Source organism: Cucurbita pepo, chromosome 11 (assembly GCF_057944985.1).
Source record: "Cucurbita pepo subsp. pepo isolate OVF chromosome 11, ASM5794498v1, whole genome shotgun sequence".
NCBI lineage: Eukaryota > Viridiplantae > Streptophyta > Magnoliopsida > Cucurbitales > Cucurbitaceae > Cucurbita > Cucurbita pepo.
The window spans coordinates 15,811,807-15,829,456 of NC_141808.1; the positions used below are offsets into that span (position 1 = coordinate 15,811,807).

The 17,650-nt window shown below is 34.8% G+C and overlaps 3 protein-coding genes and 1 non-coding gene across 9 annotated transcripts; 3 read left to right on the forward strand and 1 right to left on the reverse strand.

The window, feature by feature from the left end:
- Positions 1-971: 971 nt before the first annotated feature.
- On the reverse strand, positions 972-6,494 carry LOC111785932 (uncharacterized). 3 transcript variants are annotated; one of them, XM_023666311.2, is made up of 11 exons: positions 6,228-6,466; positions 5,496-5,616; positions 5,347-5,417; positions 5,165-5,246; positions 4,611-4,726; positions 4,327-4,545; positions 3,919-4,221; positions 3,416-3,508; positions 2,919-3,107; positions 2,093-2,170; positions 972-1,344 (listed from the first exon to the last, which is right to left on the reverse strand). In XM_023666311.2, the coding sequence occupies exons 2-11, from the start codon at positions 5,542-5,544 to the stop codon at positions 1,234-1,236; spliced, it is 1,311 nt and encodes a 436-aa protein (XP_023522079.2). In that variant the 5' UTR covers positions 5,545-5,616; positions 6,228-6,466; the 3' UTR covers positions 972-1,233. The 3 variants fall into 3 exon arrangements, with proteins under 3 accessions (XP_023522079.2, XP_023522078.2, XP_023522077.2); XM_023666310.2 differs by lacking the exon at positions 6,228-6,466 and adding an exon at positions 6,473-6,494 and having other exon boundaries at positions 3,919-4,545; XM_023666309.2 differs by having other exon boundaries at positions 3,919-4,545.
- A 2,745-nt stretch (positions 6,495-9,239) lies between these two features.
- TRNAK-UUU (transfer RNA lysine (anticodon UUU)) lies at positions 9,240-9,311 on the forward strand. The gene has a single exon. It is a non-coding gene; the product is annotated as a tRNA-Lys (tRNA).
- Positions 9,312-10,400: 1,089 nt separating this feature from the next.
- ACP2 (acyl carrier protein 2) lies at positions 10,401-12,785 on the forward strand. Its single transcript, XM_023691056.2, has 4 exons — positions 10,401-10,559; positions 11,315-11,416; positions 12,038-12,160; positions 12,522-12,785. Exons 1-4 carry the CDS (start codon positions 10,494-10,496, stop codon positions 12,651-12,653), a joined length of 423 nt encoding a protein of 140 aa, XP_023546824.2. The 5' UTR covers positions 10,401-10,493; the 3' UTR covers positions 12,654-12,785.
- Positions 12,786-14,041: 1,256 nt separating this feature from the next.
- On the forward strand, positions 14,042-17,459 carry LOC111785816 (superoxide dismutase [Cu-Zn] 1). 4 transcript variants are annotated; one of them, XM_087128019.1, is made up of 8 exons: positions 14,042-14,202; positions 15,435-15,523; positions 15,607-15,708; positions 15,816-15,911; positions 16,334-16,365; positions 16,455-16,530; positions 16,880-16,933; positions 17,196-17,459. In XM_087128019.1, the coding sequence occupies exons 2-8, from the start codon at positions 15,448-15,450 to the stop codon at positions 17,216-17,218; spliced, it is 459 nt and encodes a 152-aa protein (XP_086984145.1). In that variant the 5' UTR covers positions 14,042-14,202; positions 15,435-15,447; the 3' UTR covers positions 17,219-17,459. The 4 variants fall into 4 exon arrangements, with proteins under 4 accessions (XP_086984145.1, XP_086984148.1, XP_086984147.1 ...); XM_087128020.1 differs by having other exon boundaries at positions 14,071-14,202; positions 15,392-15,523; XM_087128022.1 differs by lacking the exon at positions 17,196-17,459 and having other exon boundaries at positions 16,807-16,939.
- Positions 17,460-17,650: the final 191 nt, after the last annotated feature.

The window sequence follows — 17,650 nt, forward strand, 5'->3', positions numbered from 1 at the left end:
TTAAAATTAAAACAGTTATAACACAATACATTATAAGTTATATAATTGTACAATTAACATAAAATATGTTCATAAAAATTTTAATTGATAATAATTTATATGTGTCATCAAACATGTATTAAAAATACTGAAAACTTAAAATATAACGTTATTTTTCATTGTAATTTTTAAATAAATAAATTTGACCTCTACACTTCGTTTTTATCCATTTGGATCCTACGTTTTTTATTTCATTAAATTAGGCTTTAAAACTTAAATATATGTTACAAATTTGATCTTTTAAGTTTAATTTATGTTAAATCGCCCACTAATTAATGGTGTAACAATCTTCATCAAGTCATAAAATAAAATGTGGCAAAAAAAGTGGACTAAAAATATAAAAAAAAATAAGTTGATTCGCTTTATGGTCGGATTGAGTTCATTATTTAATGAAGGTTGTTTTGGTTGAAAAAATTTGGTGTGGGGTAGGGGGGTGTGCGAGGGCGTGCAGGGCTCGCGCACGGGAAGCGTACGAGTGTGTGCAGGGCTCGCGCGCGGGGGGCATACAAGGGTGTGCAGGGCTCGCGCGCGGGGGGCATACAAGGGTGTGCAGGGTGAGCGCGTGGGGGCCGTACAAGGGGTGTGCGGGGCTCGCACGCGCAGGGAGCATGCGAGGGGTGTGCGGGGCTCGCACGCGCAAGGAGCGTGCTAGGGGTGTGCGGGGGAGCGCGCGCGGGAGGCGTGCAGGGGTGTGCGAGGAACCCTAGCAATTGGGTTGAGTCTAAAAAAGATTTCATAACCCCGATTACCCATGAACACCTCTATCCAATAGGTCTATCAGTTATACTCCCTCTTACTCATATGTTTACAACCAACTCATCCGAACGAACTATCAACTAACAACTAATTAGGACGATGCCACAACTTGTATCCCGACAAGACCAAAAGTAATTTCACTTACAAGAATAAAGAAAAAAAAAAAGACATTCCAATGCAAAATAAGATGAAAATTCCATAAATTTAGTTTAAAATAGACAAGAAAGCCAACATTAGTAAAAGCAGATGAACATCTCACTTAACATTTATACTCAAAATCTGAATTGCACACTAAATAAGCAGCAAACTTCCAGTGCCCAAAATCAAAATCTGCATCTTATTGATAACACCCAGCACGCTAGCTACCCCATCTATCTACATAAACTAAGATATTCCTTTACATGTTTTCTGCAATCCTCTACACCTTACCTTATACCTTCAATGGTGCAAAATGAATCCGAGCACAACGCAAATAAGCGCCACCATACAGATAAACAAAGGAGGAAAACCGACTTGATTGCTCGCCCTGCCCTTCCTACTCAGTTCCATCTGTGAAAATAGCGAGATGAAACATGGAATCACGAGACGATATAGAAGGTAGAGAAATCTTGCATATAAATATTGAGGAACTATCTGAAATTCAATGGTGTTATACAAAAACTGGGTGTCCATGAACAGTTCAATGGGCAGGATGAATGAATTCCTAATAGTAGTACTTCCAAAATATAACAAGCAGCTGAATTGAATTACAATGTTTCTTGTTTCTTGATTGATTTCGTGAAGTAAACACAGACACAATTACATGTAAGGACCCTAAGAAGACTTTGCAGCCAATCTAAATTCAGTTCTGAAAGACAATACCGATTTCTAACTTTTCAAGTGGGAACTTTCAACTCAGGACCTTGAAGATTGTTAGGAATCACGACCCTCTGCAATGGTATGATATTGTCCACTTTGAGCATAAGTTCTCGTGGCTTTACTTTTGGCTTCTCTAGAAGGCCTCATACCAATGGAAATGTATTCCTTACTTATAAACTCATGATCAAACCCTTAATTAGTCGATGTGGGACTCCTCTTCCAACAATCCACAACAAAGACATCTTCTCCTTACCGTCGGGGACCTAGGGTAAAGCTACACTTGGCCCTTTTGAATCTAAGCAAAAAGTTCCTAATCTCTCTAGTATTAGGGTACCCCTTAGGTGACCAGGCTTGAATATTTCTATCAAATGGACATCACAAGACTCTAAACATGGAAGAACGGCATCCACTAACAGAAAAATATGGTTCAGGAAGTTACCAATTTCTCCTTCAAGTGTTTTACTTCTTGAGCACTTAATCTCCTCGACTCGAACAGCATTGAAATGGTACCTTGAGCCTATTAAACAATGGGACAAAAGATCATCATTACAATTGTATTGGGCGCCATAAAAAGTAAAAATGGAGAAATGAATATTAGGAAAGTAGTTTTTTCCATTTCTATCAACATTTCATTTCTGGGTACTGAGATTATGATAAAATGAAGTCTTAAAAGGAATAATAATAAACAGATGATAACAAATTTTAAGAATCAATCTGTAGCACACAACAAAGCTTCTCTAAATGCAATGAAAAATCAAAATCAACCGCAAAAGTTGCATAATTGTACATCCAACCCAAGGAGCCTTATAACCCATGTTCGGAAGACAGGACTTTAGTGGCTCCCGGGATTGCAATTTGCAACAGAGTAAAATGAATCTTATCAGAAGTTAATATTTGACAGAGTGCAGAACTTTCGAGGATGGACATATAAGATTTTAGTGATTTTTTAAACAATACTAAATTTTTGGCTTCTTTATGGAACTCTCTTTCTAATGGTTTCAAAACTACTTCTTCCATCATAGCATTGCTAACTGGAATGATATGCTATTAGAACATACTCATACATAAGTTCATAGATCACGAATTGAATATGAATGAACGAAGTAAATCAATTAGAGCCGTATTTCCGAATTGAAATTAGATGAGGACAAACAATTTCACTGACCAGATTCTCAATTATAGCTTAAAACTCACCGGTTCGTTATATTCCTACATGTAAAAGCTGCAAAAACACAAGAAAAGCACAAAAGGGACTCAAAACTCACCTCTCCAAGCTTTAATTCAATATCATTTAGCTTTGATTTCATCTCTTCAATGTCCTTAACTAACTTTAGCTGTTCAGCCTTTTTCAGTGTTACCAGGTCCAGTTCTGCTGCTTTCTTTATCTCAGCAGACTTTTGTAATCTCGACACACCATTGTTCAGCTCTAGGGATTCATCCACACTGTCGGGGAACTGATGCACAGGAGAAAAACTTCAATTGTCAAGAAATTGAAAATCACAGAACATATCAATTGACAATTCCACCAACGGATTGAACAATGACCAAGCCACGACACTGTACAAGTTAACAGATTGCTTTACAATTTCCTGCAACAATTTGATTTTTTTAAGAAAGGAAACACTTTCTATTCGGGATAAAAAGGAAACCCTAGAGAATGTGGAAGAGGTTACAAAGAGACCACCAACAGATTCTTAGATCAACAACAATTAGGAGTATAACATCAAATTGAAGTCTATATAGAAAACAAGTTTTTCCTTACTTTTACACTAAAATCTGGAGGGCGAATTGCGACAGTTTCTGGTACTGGATCCTCCACATGTGAAGTTTTATATGCTAGCCCCCCCTCAGGAAACTGATGCACAAGAGAAAAACTTCAATTGTCAAGAAACTGAAAATCAGAACGTATCAATTGACAATGCCACCAATCAGATTGAACAATGGCCAAGTCATGACACTGTCCAAGTAAACAGATTGCTATATAATTTCCTGCTACCACAATTTGATTTTTTTTTTTTTTTTTTTAAGAAAGGAAACACTTTCTATTGGGGGAAAAAAAAAAGGAAGATAAGGCACCCTCCCTAGAGAATGTGGAAGAGGTTACAAAGAGACCACCAACAGATTCATAGACCAACAACAATTAGGCAGTATAACATCAAATTTAATAAGAAAAATGTTGATGCGATCCCTTAGGAGCATTTTTTGAGAGAGAGAGAGGGAGAACAAAAAATTGAACTCTATACAGATAAGAAAGTTTGTCCTTACTATTCTTTCAAATGGTGGAGGTTGAACATCAACAACGGTTGGTGGTAGATTCTCAACATTTGAAGTTTCATATGCTGGCCAGTCCAGTGCTCCATTTTGAACTCTTTTTTTGGGGACTTCAACACTCAACTCCTCCTCCTTTAATGCTCCATTTTGATCGCTCAGTTTTAATGCTTCATGAGGCAGCTCCTCCTTTGATGTTCCATTTTGATCCATCAGTCTTGAAGTCTCATGAGGCAGAACCTCCTTCCTCAATGCTCCATTTTGATCAGATGGTTTTAAAGCTTCAATGGTCCGCACCCCCTTCAATGCAACAAAATCATCTTTGAATCTTGAAGCCTCATTGGTCATCCCCTCATTTGATTGTCCATTTTGATCTCTTAGTGACGAAACCCCAGAGGAACGTACCTCATCCGATGAACCATTTTGATCTTTCAGCTTTGGAGTTTTATTGGTGGCTATCCCATCTCTTAATGGTCCACTATGCTCATTAAGTTTCATAACTTCATCCATGCTTGCGCCCAATGCTCCATCATCGGTAGGCGAGAGTAATGGGGAATTCAGCGGACTAATGAGAGCCACTTTGAGCTTATCCTCTTCAATATATTTACCTCCATCTTTTAAAAACTGAAAAAAGAGAGAACATTTAAAAACCTAAAGAATGAAAGCTGATTGTATCCACAAGAACTTACCATACTTGCGGTGATGTCCTCTTCTGTCATCCCTGAAGGAACAATTGTGCTTTGAATTAAAAACTTGTCTCTACACAACATATCAGGTGGGGCAGCCCGTTGAGCTTGCATTATAACTACATCATAATCACAGAAGAAATTAACTTTAAAACAACAACAACAACCATAGATAGTTCCAGATTTAGAATTTTTCTTTTTTAAAAAAAGAAACATGTAATAGGGTAAGACGGTTAACCTCATAAGACTATATACCCTAAAACTTCATGGGAGACATATTTGTTAAATGCAGGACAGGATCATCTCATGATATTAGACATTCTTAAGAGTTTTTTATCCACAAAACACTGAATGGTGTATGTTTCCAAATTGCCTTTCAAAAATTTTCAAGAAGGCTTGATATCCCTCATAATTGATTCGACACAAGAAAACACATTGTAAAGTAATACAAAATTCGTTGAAACTTGAATGGTGACGGCAGTAACTTCATTACCAATATCTATAAACTCTCCTTTCTCGTGCCTAAATGTTTTAGTTGGGACTTATGAAGAACGTACCTGAAAATTCATATGTCGATTTTGGCAAAATTATTCCAACATTTGGTCGAACACAATATTTTTTAGGTGATGTAGTTTTAACCTGCCAAACATTACAATATTATTACATATATCACATGAGAAATCACATGAACTATGAGACAAACAAGAGACAAATAAAATGAAAAGAAGACTGTTCATACTTTAAACGCAACATGATGATGAGTGTTATTTGCAAGTTGAACTGTGCACGTACTTTGTTTCCTCAATTCAACTGAAAACAGCAAGGTACTTTACTTCAATTCTTTTTCAAGAAGCAAGCAATAACAAGTATTACTAATGATGCACTTACATATGAATTGTAATTCCTTGGGCTGAATATGCAAGAGTTTCGTACTCATATCTCCTCGTCACAATACACCAAATTCAAAAGCAATTCTTCTGTTGCATCCAAAGCTTGGGTAACAATGATTCTGCACTCAGAAAAGTTAATTTCTCATAATCGTTGACCAACAATTTGAATTTGATTAAGAAGCAAATTGAAGGAAAGAACATAGGAAAAAGAAAGAAAGAAACAATAAATCTCAAAGTTACAGATCATAAAAGTTAATGACCACGTGCTTCCCATCCACCCTGTTCTTAGCTAACAGGAAAGAAAAGTAATGTCCCATTGCCCAATTTTCTAAACAAAAATCTGGGTTCCATTTTGTATCAATCAGTCAACCACAAGAAAGTCAAACCAAACCCATTTCCGGTGAGGATCAGCGACGCATCGCTGAGCTTATTCCGAAACAGATCGTTCAAAACAAACACGTCTCGAACAACAAATCAGAGTCGCTCTAAACACAAATCCGATTACAAATTCCGTCCCATTTCCAAACTCAAAACACAAAAAACACCAACCTCCGATCAAACAAACACCAAAACCAAACAAAAAAATCAAAAAAAAAACCAGCAGAAATTCAGCAAAATACACACCGACTAAGCTCTCAAACAACAAAACACAACAAAACAGTCAAACAAGAAGATTCTTCAACTCACGACAAACAAAAAAAGGCAGAAAAGAATTTAAAAAAGAACTCACCCGTCCCGTAGGAGAAGAACCTGTAAGAGAACACAAAGACACAAACAGAATTGGAGACGAATTGAAACTTCGGCGTGAAAAATCCGCTTTGAATAAATAAAAACGCACTGGCAAACAGAAATCGTAATAGAGTCCAAAGATTTGGTGGAATTTACAATTCCATAGGAAGCGAAAGATGAGAGAGAAACCCTGGAAGACTGCTCAGTGAAAGCAAAGTAGAGAGAGAGAAATGGTGTTAGTTGTACCGGCTGTGCTGTGATCTTAGCCTTGTGCCGGTGCGGCAGAATCCAATTCCCGTTTGAACATTTTTTATTTTTTTTTTTTTATTTTTTTTTTCAAATAATTTAACAGACTTCGGCTACAATTTCGAGGCTTTTTCGCATTATTATTTTTATGGGTATAATTCCACGGAATTTTCTCAATTTTATAAATATTTTACTTAAATTATACCTTTTGTCCTTTTTTTTAATTACTTTTTACTTTTTAAATCCAATTTTACTCAAATTTTATAATTCTCTAATTTATGTAAATAATAATAATAATTTTACCAAACCCAAAATTATATTTTTACCTTTAAAAAAATTGGTCTATTAGAATTAATTTTTTTTATAAATATATTTTTATATTTTATTATTAAAAAATTTATGAAAAAATCAAAATTTATAATTATATTAATTAAGAAGGGTGGGAATATATTTTCAAATTTAAAAGGTAAATGATAATAAAGACTAATTATTTTAATAAAAAATATATTAATAATATGACTATTTTTAAGATTTATTAAAAAAATTCTGTGACTAAAATAAAAATGAAATGAAACTCAAAATACCGATTCAAAAATAGTATTTTAATATTATTTATAGTATGTAAGTCAACGTTAGTAGCCCAGCCATATCATCAATATCTTGATTAACAACGATCAAGGTGAGCTCTCGATATTAGATTCCACATCGATTTGAGCGGGAGACGAAACATTCTTTTTAAAAGGTGTGGAAACCTCTCCTAGTATATACGTTTTAAAAACTGTGAGACTGATGGGATAATGCATAACAGGTCAAAGCGGATAATATTTACTAGTAGTGGTCTTGTGATACGAATTTTAAAAATCGTGAGACTGAATATGATACGTAACAATATCGGCTAGCAGTAGTCTTGAGTTGTTGTTGCACTCTATGGGTCGGAAATTGATTGAAATTGACATTTTGAAAGTATAGAGACTAAAATAGAATATAATTAATGGTTTCGGTACTAAAATATGATTGAATCGAAACTTTGAAATATTCAAAAGGTGATTTGATAATGAAAAGGGTAGAAAGGGAAAAAGGGGCAAAAAGGTTGAAAATGAAGCATTGGATTTCATGAATTTAAGATCTGATTGAATTGGCTTTTGGCTTTTGAGATGAAATCTTAGGGACAAAAAGGTAAATATATTTTTAAATTGAAACCTTGTGATTATCATCATCAAATATTTGGTCCCACCCAACCTCATCATATAATTCACACTTTATTTTATTTTATTTTATTTTATTTATTTATTTATTTGGTGAACTTTTGATGACCTCATAATTAATTAAAGCAAAAATACAATTATTTGGGAATTATTTTTACTATATAGTTTTATTAATCTCATCATATAGTAACTAATAAAATTAAATTTATGTCAATATTTTAAGTATATATATATTTCCATAAATGTAACAAATAAATCAATATCTTAACTATTTGTAGGGGTGTATATGGGTCGAGTTCGAGAGGATCTCACAATTCCACCCTTTGGGGTCCAATATCCTCACTACCACACCGTCCAGTGTCTGGTTTTGATACCATTTATACCAGTCCAAGTCCACTACTATAGATATTGTCCGCTTAAGCCCATTACATATCGACGTCAACCTCACAGTTTTTAAACGCGTCTACTAGGAGAGGTTTCCACACCCTTATCAAGTTTATTTCCAATCGATGTAAGATTTCACAATCCACCCTCTTAGGGTTCAGCGTTCTCACAGGCACATCACCCTGTATCTGATTCTGATACAATTGGTAACAGCCCAAGTCCGTTACTAGTAGATATTGTCTGTTTTGGCCTGCTACGTATCGTCGTTAGTCTCACGATTTTAAAACATGTCTACTAGGGAGTAAGACCACTCTCAAACCGATGTGAGATCTCACACCCTCCTTAGTTATACCGTGTTTCGAATTAAAATTTTAATTAGAAGACATCATTTTCAAATATATATATACCAAACAAAGGAGTTGGTTGAGAATTTAAGAAAGGTTGGAATAAAAGGAAACCCTAAGGGAGGTAGAGAGAGAGAGGTGGGTGAGACTAATAAAAACCACTTTAATTAATGCGCATTTATTTTGAGAAAATTAGTGAATAATTTGGTAATAAATAAATAAATAAATAATAAGATAATGCCAAGCCTTTTTTCAACCTTCCTTAATTCCCACTCTTTTAACCACAAACTATCTACTTTCCAAAAATACTAATATTAATTATTATAAAATAAATTATAATTTAATCCAATTTAAAATATCTATTTATGAGTCACAAATTGTCCAATTAAGGGGAAATTATTAATGAATGTAATTTTAACAATATTTATTATGATTTATTTAATAATTTTAAATACCCATTAATTTTTACAATATATAACCTTCCATTGTGACAATATTTTAAGTTTTTAATATTTGATATAAATAATTAGGCTAAATTAATAAGAATAATTTTAAACTCTACATTTTATTTTAAAAAACTCCAATAATATTTTTAGATTAAAAATAATAATAAAAAATAAGTTAATTTTTCGATGAAAACGGTTGATATTTTATTTTAAAAATACTATTGAAGATTTCAAAAATTAAGTTGAGTTTTCAAAATTTCATTATTATTCTCCATAAAAATACCTAAAAAAAAATTTCAAAACTTTTAAGAACATTTTATTTCTTTTAAGGTTAAAAGATACTCTTATCCGAAATCAATAAACAGAAAATTTTCACACCAAATTTATAGCCGTCTTAGCTCAGTGGTAAAGCGCATGGCTTTTAATCACGTGGTCGTGGATTTGATCCCCACAGACGGCGGTTATATTCATCATTTTTCTGTACGAATGATACCAAACACGTGTTTCAACTTATAGTAACGTAATCCTTTGTGAGTTTGAACAAATAATCTAGGGAGTGTCACTAGACTATTTTCGTCCATATATTAACGGTTCAAGCTCTACCTATCGCCCTCAATCCATGAGGTTGACGGGCATAACCTATTTAATAGTAAAAATATTACCTAATTAATTATTAATCATTATTTTAAAATATTATTAAATATCCCTATATTATTGAGACTAATAAGTTTCCGTTAATACCGTTTAGAATTAATACTTTACATTATTTTTAACTATTTAATGTAATTTATTATTATTAATTATTAATATTCTAATTAACTTATACTTATTTAATTATCTTTGTAATTAAATTACAATTTTTAGTTAGGTTTCATGTAAAGTATTTATTTATTGATATTTTAATGTGTTGATAAGTTAATTAATTAATAGAAAAATATATCAAATGATGATAATTTTGATTTATTATTACATCAATTTTTTATTATACATTTAATTAATTACATCGTGATACATATATTTAATTATTCATAAACTAAATAGGTATTTTGAAAAATGACCAAACGGTATATTCAAATATTAATTTAGATTTTTCAAATGACTAAAATACCCCCCACAAAATCCTATAAAAAGTTTTCTTTTTGTTAAAAAAAAAAAAAAAAAAGAAAACAACTTTATTGGGCAGTATACAAACCCATGGGCCATTTCTAAACCAGCCCAAAACCATTGAGGCCCATAAACAAGGCCCATGAGAGAGCTCCTTTGGATTCTCCGATTCCCAATTTTGTCCCTGTTATTTTGCTAATAAAAGTATATTCAGAGTATTTTTATTATTTTTTTAAAAAAATTAAATTTAAATTTAAAGGTATTTTGAAATTATTTTTTAATTTTTTTAAGGATATTATTTACATTTTGAAAATTGTAATAATATTTTTTTCCAACAAATTACAGTTGGAAGTATATTTTTATTAATTTAATAACGTATTATTTTATTCTAAAAATAAATAAATAAATAAGATACACAAACGAACTGCCTATTTAAGCTCTAGCATCGGCCACGTACTTACTCGCTTCGTCTTCTCCGTCCCATTTCTAGTTTTCGCCAGTCCAAATTCTCTCTCCCTTTTTCTCTATCAGTTCATCAATGGCTTCGATCACAGCTTCATCGTTTTGCGTGCGATCTGCAGCTCCTCAATCGCGCCAAATCGCTGTAAGTTTTCAATCATTTTCTCTTCCTCATGCGTGCATTTATGGATCTGTTGTACGTTTTCGTATTTGCCATGTCTCGTTGTTTTTGTGTTATCAATTGCTTCGAAACTGATCTTCTTAATTCCTACCTTTTGATCTGGATTTTGGCGTCCATTTCTGTTTCAATGTCGTTAATTACGATGTTTGGAGCATTTGTTTGAATATCGGTGTTGTGTTTGTATTGCATGGTTGTGAAACGTATGGATGATGGACTTGGCATCACTTCTTTGATTTCAGAATGTTTTATATCTCTTTATGGTGTTGTTTTACTTTCATTTATGTAATTTCACTTCTGATTTGAATTTCTTGCCTAATTTTCATGCTATTTGGGGACAGAGGGCTGAAGAGAATAGTTTTCAAACTATCAGCTCCTCTCTCTTTCAAAAATGTTCTGTGAAAATAGCCTGTTCAGTTGAAAAAGAAAATCGCAACAGACCTTAATTTTCTCTCGTAATTTTTGCTCGAAAAATTCTAAGCGCAAATGCAAACCATAAATTAAGAGCGATCTTGAAATCCTTGTATACAATTGTTTACCGTTGTAGTTATGAGCCAAGATGAAGTTCTTATGTCCTGAAAATTTTTCTGCATCACTGTATGTGTGTGTCGATTATAATTGATCTATTGTTCTCTTTGAATTCTCTTTCGCTGCTAAGAACTTGAGCTAGTATTAAACATCCTCTGCTGTTTCTTATGGTGAAATCGTTTCTTGTTAAGCAGGCAGGATCCAAGCTTTCTAGTTCGAAGAGGGTTTCCTTTTCTTACCAAGGGAGAAATAACTTCTGTTCTAGAAGATTACGGTCGCTTCAAATTTCATGTGCTGTAAGTCCTCTTTACTGCTCTTTGAGTAAAACTTTGGTGCTATTGGGCTTCACCCACCTTTTCTTTTAAAGAATATTCTTTTTACAAGTTCTTCGATAATATCAATTTCATTTATAATTTTATAATATTTTTCTTTTTAATTTTTTTAAATATATATATATACACCATTCATTTCAATTAATCAATTGAAAATTGAGAAATACATTTCAATCAATTTAATTTTTAATTTTATCATTTTTATTTATTTATTACTTTTTTATCCACACAACACCACCTAATTTCAACTAATCAATTTAAATTGAGGGTTAAAAATAATAATTTGAGAAATACGTTATATAACCCTGTAAGAATGAAATATGTTTGAAATTTAAAATTTCAAAGATTTTGTGAAGAAAACAAGAAAAAAAAAATGTTAAAATTTAAAATATAAACATAACATCTCTGAAAAGGAAAAACCTGTAAAATAACTGAAAAAATCAATCACGTACACGTAGCATCATAAGGTTAGGCCACGTGTCCGGGCTGCAAGAACTGAGTGCAGCCCGTCTAGTACCCAAATTTTGGTCCCCTGGACAACACCAATTACTGTTGCTTTAATGGTATTAATTGGGGTATGGACAGGCGAAACCAGAGACAGTTGAAAAGGTTAGCAGAATAGTGAAGAAGCAATTGGCATTGGCAGATGACTCCACTGTCAATGGCGAGTCCAAATTTTCAACGCTTGGAGCTGATTCTCTCGACACGGTAAACTTCTACTCTGTATATGTCTACCGTATATATATATATATATATATATATATATATATATATATTGTTGAGGATTATTGAGAGTGAGGCCCACCTTGGTTAATTTAGATCATGGGTTTATAAGTGAGGAATACTACCTCCATTGGTATGAGGCCTTTTGGGGAAGCCGTGAGGAATACTACCTCCATTGGTATGAGGCCTTTTGGGGAAGCCCAAAACAAAGCCATGAAAGCTTATGCTCAAAGTGGACAATATCATACCATTGCGTATATATATACTTCTAAAACATTGTATATGCTTTGAGACAATGGGCTCATATTGTTATAAGTTTTTGTATATGTGTGTGGGGTGATATCAGGTTGAGATCGTAATGGGGCTGGAGGAAGAATTTGGGATAAGCGTGGAAGAGGAGAGCGCACAGAGCATCACGACCGTCCAAGAGGCTGCAGATATGATCGAGGATCTGATCCTCAAAAAGGGGAGTGCTTAAAAATCCCACTCCCTTTCAGCATCTTACCATGTTTTTTGCCCTTCTGTTTCTTTTACTCGCACTACTACTGTCACACTGCTACTCAATGTAGTATTAGGTCGTAAAATAATGATACCACTTTTATTTTCCTAATCTTCTCTCTTTAAGATATGTTCCCCTAATTAGTTTTTAATCTTCTCTCTTTAACATATCTTTGCTTTCACATCTTTTTAACACGTTTAACTTATCTTCAAATGCTTCCTAATCCAGCTCGGTTTCTAAATTATTTAGAATCTATAGTTCTTATGCAATTTAGGGTATGGAATACATCTCCATGAGGCATTTTGGAGAAGTCCAAAGCAAAGGCAAAGGCGTGATATTTAAGTATGTATTAATTGTTATGGGGTTGGCCTCATTTGGAGAAGTCCAAAGCAAAGGCGTATGTATTAATTGTTATAAGGTTGGCCTCATTTGGAGAAGTCCAAAGCAAAGGCGTATGTATTAATTGTTATGGGGTTGGCCTCATTTGGAGAAGTCAAAAGCAAAGGCGGGTTGGCCTCATTTGGAGAAGTCCAAAGCAAAGGCGTATGTATTAATTGTTATGGGGTTGGCCTCATTTGGAGAAGTCCAAAGCAAAGGCGGGTTGGCCTCATTTGGAGAAGTCCAGAGCAAAGGCAAAGGCGTGATATTTAAGTATGTATTAATTGTTATGGGGTTTGGGTCTTGTCAGAAATGCAATTTGAAGTATAGAAACTTGTATTGATACATAATATTATATTATTAGGTAAATGAGTTAATTATTAACGAGGGGGAGGGGATTGAAAATAAAATAGGCATGAAAATTGAGAAACATTAAGGAACCAAGAAACAAAATTCGTATTGCACTTCCTACTGGAGGAGTTTTTGTTTTCCACATCTGTACATGAAGAGTCGTTCGTTAGTCGATTGCAACAGACGATCTGAATCTGATTGCAGACTAAGGTTTGGAAACTTGTGCGTGTTCGTTCGTTAGTCGATTGCAACAGACGATCTGAATCTGATTGCAGACGAAGGTTTGGAAACTTGTGCGTGTTCTTCTTTCTTTGCTCGGTTGTTCAAATAGGTCTCTGAAATTTGTGATATCCTACATCGATTTGGATTTGGATTTGTGCAATTCTCACTATTTCTTAGATTCGTGGACCCAATTCAATTCAGTGGGATAGCTACAAAGCAGGGCGATAAATGTGAATGGAGCTTGAGTCTCCCTTAAGACTTATCATGAGTGTGTCAAGATCGACTCTGACCGTCATGAGCTTTTCCCTTAAGACTTGTCATGAGTGTGTCAAGATCGACTCTGACCGTCATGAGCTTTAAATAAATAAGAATGTGGATTTGCGGAGTGAGGGGAGTTTAAAACGGTAGTCCACGTGGTGTCTTGTGGATTCGCAACGACGATTTTCATCCTTCGTTTTTTGTATGTTCGCTACCGACTCCTCCAGCCTCCTCCTCCAGCCTCCTCCATGCATACAAATCTCGCGCCACTTCACTGCTCTTTAACTTCTGTTTCCACTGCACTGAAGGCTCATCCTTGGTAATATGATTCTCTCCCATTTCTTCTGTAATTTCAGTGTTCTTTTCTCTCTTTTTTTTGCCGGATTATCGAATTCTGTGGTGAAGCTAAATTGTTGTATCCGATTTTTGTTTGAATTCTGTTTTCGACTTTTTTCTTTTTTTTATAATTGCGTATTGAAGATTTAGGGATTGCGTTGTTTATGCTTCATTTCTTTCCAGTATTCATATGGTTGTTACGTGTTATAACTATAACTCTTCGCTGAGATTTATATGGTTCTGATGCCTGTGTTTGATATCATTTCAATTTCTAAGTTACCTATTTTGAATAGAAAGAAAATTCATGTTGATTTCTGGAATGAAAACAGGCACCTGATAGTTATTGTTTACTGTTAATTAGAAAGAGAGTTCATGATGATTTCTGGTACAAATGCAGCTCACTACTTGGAAATGAGCTTATGAATTTTGGAAGTAAGAAATTTTTTAGACTACATAAACGAGGATGGTCAGCAGTTCTAGAATTGTTTGCCAAAAGGTATGAGTTTTGAAATTGAATTAAAATTTCTTAAAAGTTGATCCCACCTCGGTTGGGGAGGAAAACCAAACATTCTTTATAAAGGTGGGGAAACCTTTCCCTAGTAGAGGTTTTTTTTTTTTTTTTTTAAAACCTTGAGGGTAAACTCAGAAGGGAAAGCCCAAAGAGAACAATATTTGCTAGTGGTGGGCTTTGGCTGTTATAAATGGTATCAGAGCCAGACATCTGGCGATGCGAACGAGGAGGCTGAGCCCTGAAGGGGGTGGACACGAAATGGTGTGCCAGTAAGGACATTGGGCCCCGAAGGGGGTGGATTGAGGGGTCCCACATCGATTTGAGAAGAGAACGAGTGTCAGTGAGGACGCTGGCCCTGAAGGGGTGGTGGGGTGGATTGTGAGATCCCACCTCAGTTGGGGAGGAGAACGAAACCAAACTGATGAGCTCTTCGCCAACCTGGTGTAACAATGTCATAACTGACTACAACTTGAACTGGTTTAAGATGTTGAAGATTAGCATTGATCTTGTCCCCAAAATTTGGTCACTGGGATGACTTTTTGTGTCTTTCAGATTTTTGCTTTAGTGAATTCTCATTGTTCGTTGACTATCACCATGAAGAATATGTTCAAAAGTGAAATTTCCTTGGTTTACTTTGTTGATTAGCATCCAATTTTACCAGTTATTTCAGCTCTTCTGATAACCTTCATTGGGTTTGAGTTCAGTTAACGCAAAACAATGGTGAAAGCTGTTGCTGTTCTCGAGAGCAATCAGGGAGTGAAGGGAACCGTCTTCTTTAACCAAAATGGCAATGGTAGCTCAAATCGTAGTTTGAAATTTTAATTCATACAGATTTTTTTTTTTTTTTTTTTTTTTAATAGTTAGTATATTTTTCAGGTCCAACTACAGTTAGAGGAAATATTTCTGGCCTTACGCCAGGGCTTCATGGTTTCCATGTTCATGCCCTTGGGGACACTACCAATAGTTGCTCATCGACTGGTACGTTCTCATGAGTAACACCCTTTTAGTTCCTCAATGTTAATTACAGAGTGTCCATTGGAACTATTGGCACATTATGACTCTACTTGCAAGCAAATTGCTCGCAGGGCCTCATTTCAACCCTGAAGGCAAAGATCATGGTGCACCTGATGATGAGAATCGTCATGTTGGTGATCTAGGAAATTTGGTTGCTGGCGATGACGGTGTGTTTAATACTGTTCCATATCGCATTTCATTCTCCCTGAATTTTTTTTTTAGTAAACTGGACCCCAAATGATTAGCCCCTCCAAAATGCATGACCTTGGATTCTTAATGTGAGATCCCACGTCGGTTGGGGAGGAGAACAAAACATTCTTTATAAGGATGTGAAAACCTCTCTCCCTAGCAGGCACGTTTTAAAATCCTTGAGGGAAATCCCAAAAGGGAGAGCCCAAACACGACAATATTGGTTAGCGGTGGGCTTGGGTTTGGGTTGTTACACCTCATGATTCCAGCTTCCTCCCCATCTCCTATTGATGACAATATTAGAATAAAAATCATGAATTTCATGTTAAAGCACTCCTTCTTTTCCTTGTTTAGGATTAATTTGACATGATTGTAAAGATTGATACTGTCTATTATACAGGTACTGCTACTTTCTCTATTATTGACAAACAGGTTTGGACAATTTCATGTTTATTTGGATGTTTCACCATCTCTACTAGAAGTCTCAGCTAGTGAGCATCATGGCTTTCTATGTTATGCAGATTTCCCTTGTTGGACCAAATTCCGTTCTTGGAAGATCTATTGTTGTCCACGCCGATCCCGATGATCTTGGCAGGGGTAAGATTATATTATAAATCTTCATTGCTATATTTCCAGAAAGAATCCCACAGATAGTAACTTATTAATATGATCTTCTTCGAATTCAGTGATATCCTTTTGGGCTCCTCTTTTTTCACTTTGTACGTGTAGACATCCATGTTCTTCACACATATATATAACTAACTTGAATCTTGAACCATGAGATTATTTAATGTGCTGGAAGTATCGATCTTTGAAATGTATGTTCCCTTCGATTAATTATAAGCCTCCCCTTTGTCTTTGCACGTCAAGTAGGTGACCTCCACCAGGATGACCAAATAAAGAAATCTGAAGCATAATCCGTGAACTGTTCTGATCTTGTCTGCAGGTCAAACCGAACGTAGCCTGACCACTGGCAATGCGAGTGAGAGAATTGCTTGTGGTAAGTTACAGAATTTCTCATTACTTTGCTGGTTTTGAAGTGAGTTGCTATATGTCCCAACCTAACCATGGTTGTGCCCTCAAATAAATCATCGAGGACGATATCATGACGTTGCACAGTTGAAAAAGTATGACCGTGACATACTTTGACGCATATTTTAATTTGCACATGGCGTATTAATGGGCACTTTTTGTGGGACAAATCTGTTATCGAGCTAACTTTTTGGTTGGCATAAACATCCATTATTCAGTGTTTCTTGCAGGCGTTATCGGGCTGCAAGAGTGAAGTACATTTCGACCGCCATGGTTTAATGATGAGCGATGAAGTAGCGGAGTTATGCAAAGCTATACTTTGGTTTCCAACACATATGCAGTGTATTCAACTTGGTATGTGAAAAGGTATGAAAAGGCATGGTGAAGTTGGAAGTCTTATATCAGAAGTAAATAAGATTAGAGTTTATTGTATCAATACTCCACTTCATATAGATTTACATTATAAACAAATGATATTTTGCTCCTTTCAACAATTTTATGCAATTATAAAGGTTTATAAATCATAGATTACATGTAATTAAATATTATGAATCCAAGGTTAATGGAAACCATTCTAAACAACATAGAAACAAAAAACATTAATAGTCTAAATCTAAACCGAGAAAATAAAAATGGCTCTTATCACAAGATTTTCTTGGGTTTTCCCCCCCTCCTTTTCTCTCTT

Excerpts from the sequence above, each read along its gene's own strand:
- LOC111785932 (XM_023666310.2), bottom strand. The coding sequence starts at position 5,544 with ATGAGTACGAAACTCTTGCATATTCAGCCCAAGGAATTACAATTCATA. Across the intron at positions 5,418-5,495 it reads CAAGGAATTACAATTCATAT|TTGAATTGAGGAAACAAAGT; the intron begins GTAAGTGCATCA and ends TGCTGTTTTCAG. Across the intron at positions 2,171-2,918 it reads TTGAATTAAAGCTTGGAGAG|GCTCAAGGTACCATTTCAAT; the intron begins GTGAGTTTTGAG and ends ATTGTTTAATAG.
- ACP2 (XM_023691056.2), top strand. The coding sequence starts at position 10,494 with ATGGCTTCGATCACAGCTTCATCGTTTTGCGTGCGATCTGCAGCTCCT. Across the intron at positions 10,560-11,314 it reads CTCAATCGCGCCAAATCGCT|GCAGGATCCAAGCTTTCTAG; the intron begins GTAAGTTTTCAA and ends CTTGTTAAGCAG. Across the intron at positions 12,161-12,521 it reads GAGCTGATTCTCTCGACACG|GTTGAGATCGTAATGGGGCT; the intron begins GTAAACTTCTAC and ends GGGTGATATCAG.
- LOC111785816 (XM_087128019.1), top strand. The coding sequence starts at position 15,448 with ATGGTGAAAGCTGTTGCTGTTCTCGAGAGCAATCAGGGAGTGAAGGGA. Across the intron at positions 15,524-15,606 it reads CTTTAACCAAAATGGCAATG|GTCCAACTACAGTTAGAGGA; the intron begins GTAGCTCAAATC and ends TATATTTTTCAG. Across the intron at positions 16,531-16,879 it reads TCCCGATGATCTTGGCAGGG|GTCAAACCGAACGTAGCCTG; the intron begins GTAAGATTATAT and ends TCTTGTCTGCAG.